Source organism: Pistacia vera, unplaced genomic scaffold (genome assembly GCF_008641045.1).
Source record: "Pistacia vera cultivar Batoury unplaced genomic scaffold, PisVer_v2 Contig272, whole genome shotgun sequence".
Lineage (NCBI taxonomy): Eukaryota > Viridiplantae > Streptophyta > Magnoliopsida > Sapindales > Anacardiaceae > Pistacia > Pistacia vera.
In genome coordinates this window covers 44036-47544 of record NW_022196082.1, presented here as the reverse complement: position 1 = coordinate 47544, position 3509 = coordinate 44036, and the positions used below count along the sequence as shown (strand labels likewise).

Here is a 3509-nt window from a genome sequence, read left to right as displayed (position 1 = left end):
ACAAGGCTAAATTGTGTTTAAAAGGCTCAAAGGGTTAACTAGCGATGATAATAAAAAACGTCGGCTTGAAAGACTAAATCGGTCCAAAAATAGCCTATATCATTTCCTAAGTGATGTGAACTCTAGGATTTCGCCTCGAGTGGTTGTCAAATGAGTTCTAGAGTTTGTTGAGATCGCAAAAATATTCATGGAAAATTCACACATAAAACGTCTCTAAGTAGGTAAACTTAATAACTTCCAATCCACAAATCGCTAGGGTCTCAAACTAAATGTCATTAACATTTACAATCATTCGTAATTAAAGACAAAAATTAATGTCCTCCATTTGTTACATGTTATTGCAATCACATTCCTATTATAGACATATAAATTAATTCAAGAATAGAATCAAAATTCAAAACATAACACAAAAATAAAAAAAAATAAAAAATTCTCATAAATCCACAAATTCGAAGTCTTTGGGAAGAAACTTCCCTTAGAGAACTGTAAGAATTCCGATCTCCAAAATAGTAGCCGTCCTTTCTCCTTATTCTATTTTCCTCACATGATTACTGAATTGTGTAAGCAAGCTCAAGTGCCTTTGAATGCTGAAGAAGTTTTAATCTTGCAAGGAGTGTGTTTTACGATGCAGTTTATGCTAAATCTCACCAGTGGGGGCAGAGTAGAAGTACCTAGGACCAAAGCCTCTTCATCGACGAAACTATCCCAAAGAGATCAATTGTTGAAGTTGAATGAAGACATTTAAAAATTGAAAAAGCAACAGAATTGTCAAGAAGCCTGGATGACGTGGATGAGTGGGCAAATGAGGGTGCAACATGAGATGCAAAGATTGCAACTTGCTCATGCTGGGATAGCAGCACTAGGGTGTGAATGGACTCATTTTGTATACCGAGCGGATGAGGAGCAAGGCGATGCTCCTGATGATGATTCTGAGGAGAGTATGGAGGAGTAGATTGAAAGTTCAGTTGTGTTTTTATTTAATATTGTCACTGTAGTTTGTTTTGTTGTTTTGTTTTGATGTACTTGTTTTTTTTTTTTTTGTTACTGTTTGTTCCTTAAGTCTTTGTGAACTCCTATTACATCTTTATTGATAAAGCTCTTTATATCCATTATTTTTTTCTGCATAACAGTGATGGCCGACAAGGTCTGTTTAGTGTTTTTTTTTTTTTTTTTAGAACGAATTTGGCGTATACGAACTGGACAGCCTTCTTACATTGAGGAATGTGGTAACGTTCTCTTTCTCTTGTTTCTACTCTTAACATTGAGGACAATGTTGACTTTTTGGTTGGGGGTAGCAATTTAAGGAATATAAAATTGAGCAGAATTTTTTTTTTGAATTTAGAGAGNTTTTGGGTTCACTACTAGAATAATTAACCCTTTATAATCACTGAAAATGAAAATTCTTATTTGCAACTTAAAATTTAGACTTAAAATCTAATGTCAAATTCTAGTTAAAAAGTTAATAAAACAAATAATTCTTGATATGTAAATAAAAAATTAAGGTAATAAATTATATATCAACGTTACACAAAATAAATTTGAGTTGAAATTTTGGGATTTTATTAGGGATTTATAGTATTAATCTAATTAAATTTTGTTTACCTTTTGGGTAACCTTTTATTAGAATTTTGTCATAATCTTCTATTCTTTTATCAATTTAGAATTATGTGATAATTAATTACCTCATTCTCTATTGAGATTTCACACCTACTAAGTATAGTACTTAAGCCTAGGGGCATTCCTACTTATCTGACTGGTCTTTTGGGCTCCAAGGCTTAAGCATCACACTTGGTGGGTGTAAGATCTCGATGTGGGATACTAACATTCTCAAATTTTCTGTTTAGAACTAATGTTAGCTTAACTAAACTTTTGTTGTTTCAGTTAGAGGTGAAGAGATTCCCGATTCAGCTTTTGAACTAGTCGAATGCCTTTGGAAAGAAGTTATGCATTTGGATGACTCCCAGATTTTGAAAATTATTAGAAAACCTTGGTCGCTAATATTCGAGGCTGCAAAACAAGGAAACCTTAGGTTTCTAGACATAATTTTCCATGAATATCCTGATCTGATGTTTGAAGTTGACGAAAATAATTACACCATATTTCATTATGCTGTTATGTATCGTCATTATAACATTTTCAAAATTATTTACACCATAGGTCCGTTGAAAAATTTGGTAGTTAAGAAAATAGATAAGAAAGGGAACAACATCTTGCATTTGGCTGCAGAGTTGCCTAAACAAGACACACCCGGTGCTGAATCAACTGCAACACATTTCAAAATGTCTATCGAGATGCGATGGTTCGAGGTGAATATTAATTAACTCCCCTCTTTCTTTTGAAAAAATAATATTTTTTTCCCTTGATTGATTGATAAATCATAATATTGTAGAGAGTGAAAAGAATTTTGCATCCAGTGGCTGCTGAAGCTGAGAATAACAAAGGGAAAACTGCTAAAGCTATATTCACTGAACAACATAGAGAGTTAAGAAAGGAAGCTGAGAAATGGACTAAGGACATTGCAAATGCAAACATCATGGGGGCAATACTTATTGCCACCGTGGTTTTCGCTGCAGCTTTCACAATACCAGGTAGCACTAATGAAGAAACAGGGACTCCACATTTTGTTCGAAGAGCTTCCTTCATAGTTTTTGCAATATCAGATACTATAGCATTACTATTGTCCTGTTTCTCCATACTAATGCTCATAACCGTTATCTCTTCCCGATGTGAAGAAGTAGATTTCCTTTGGCGGATACCTTTTGATTTGGCTTGGGGGTTAACCTTACTTCTTTTCTCAGTAGAAGCAATGGTGGTAGCGTTTTGTGCAACTATGTTCATTGTCTTCAAAGATGGGATGTTATGGATTCCTATTCTTGTTGCGGTAATGTCTTTTTTCACAATCTACAAGTTCTGTGACAGAACTTGGGCTCGCTTTGGAGATGTAATGCATATTGCCGTTATACCAGGTGAGAGTTTTTTAAAAGAAGAGAAACAACTCACAGTATTAGAAAAAATCATAGCGCCAATATGTACAATGTGAGTATTTATAATTTTATATCAATGTAATATAATAAACAAGTCAATCATTATTTTACTGCTAATGATTTATTTTAGCATGAGTTTACAATAAACAAATCCTACTTTTCTTTTTTTTTCACATTTAGTTTAGACTTGATATCTTCTTTAACTAATAATGTGTACTATTGAACATCAAACCCCTTCTCAAGATGCATGCCAAGGATATAAATTTGAAATTCAATAACGAGATACAAGTTTCCAAATGATAATTCCAAGAACTTTGGGATACAAAAGAATTCTTTGCAACATAATTAAACAACAATAAGTGTTAAATTGAAGTATTATTTCAAAATTCACAATCACATTTTTAAGGATAAAGCATTTCATTAATTTTATTCAAGAATTTAACAATATAAATAAAATTATAAAATCGTTTTGTTAAATATTTATAGAACCTAAAAATAACATGTGTTGATGCAAGAAATCGCAAC

The 3509-nt window shown here is 32.7% G+C and overlaps 1 protein-coding gene across 1 annotated transcript; it reads left to right on the top strand.

The window, feature by feature from the left end:
* Positions 1–781: 781 nt before the first annotated feature.
* Positions 782–3040, top strand: LOC116133668 (ankyrin repeat-containing protein NPR4-like). Its single transcript, XM_031419357.1, has 3 exons — positions 782–938; positions 1882–2306; positions 2390–3040. The coding sequence occupies exons 1-3, from the start codon at positions 782–784 to the stop codon at positions 3038–3040; spliced, it is 1233 nt and encodes a 410-aa protein (XP_031275217.1).
* Positions 3041–3509: the final 469 nt, after the last annotated feature.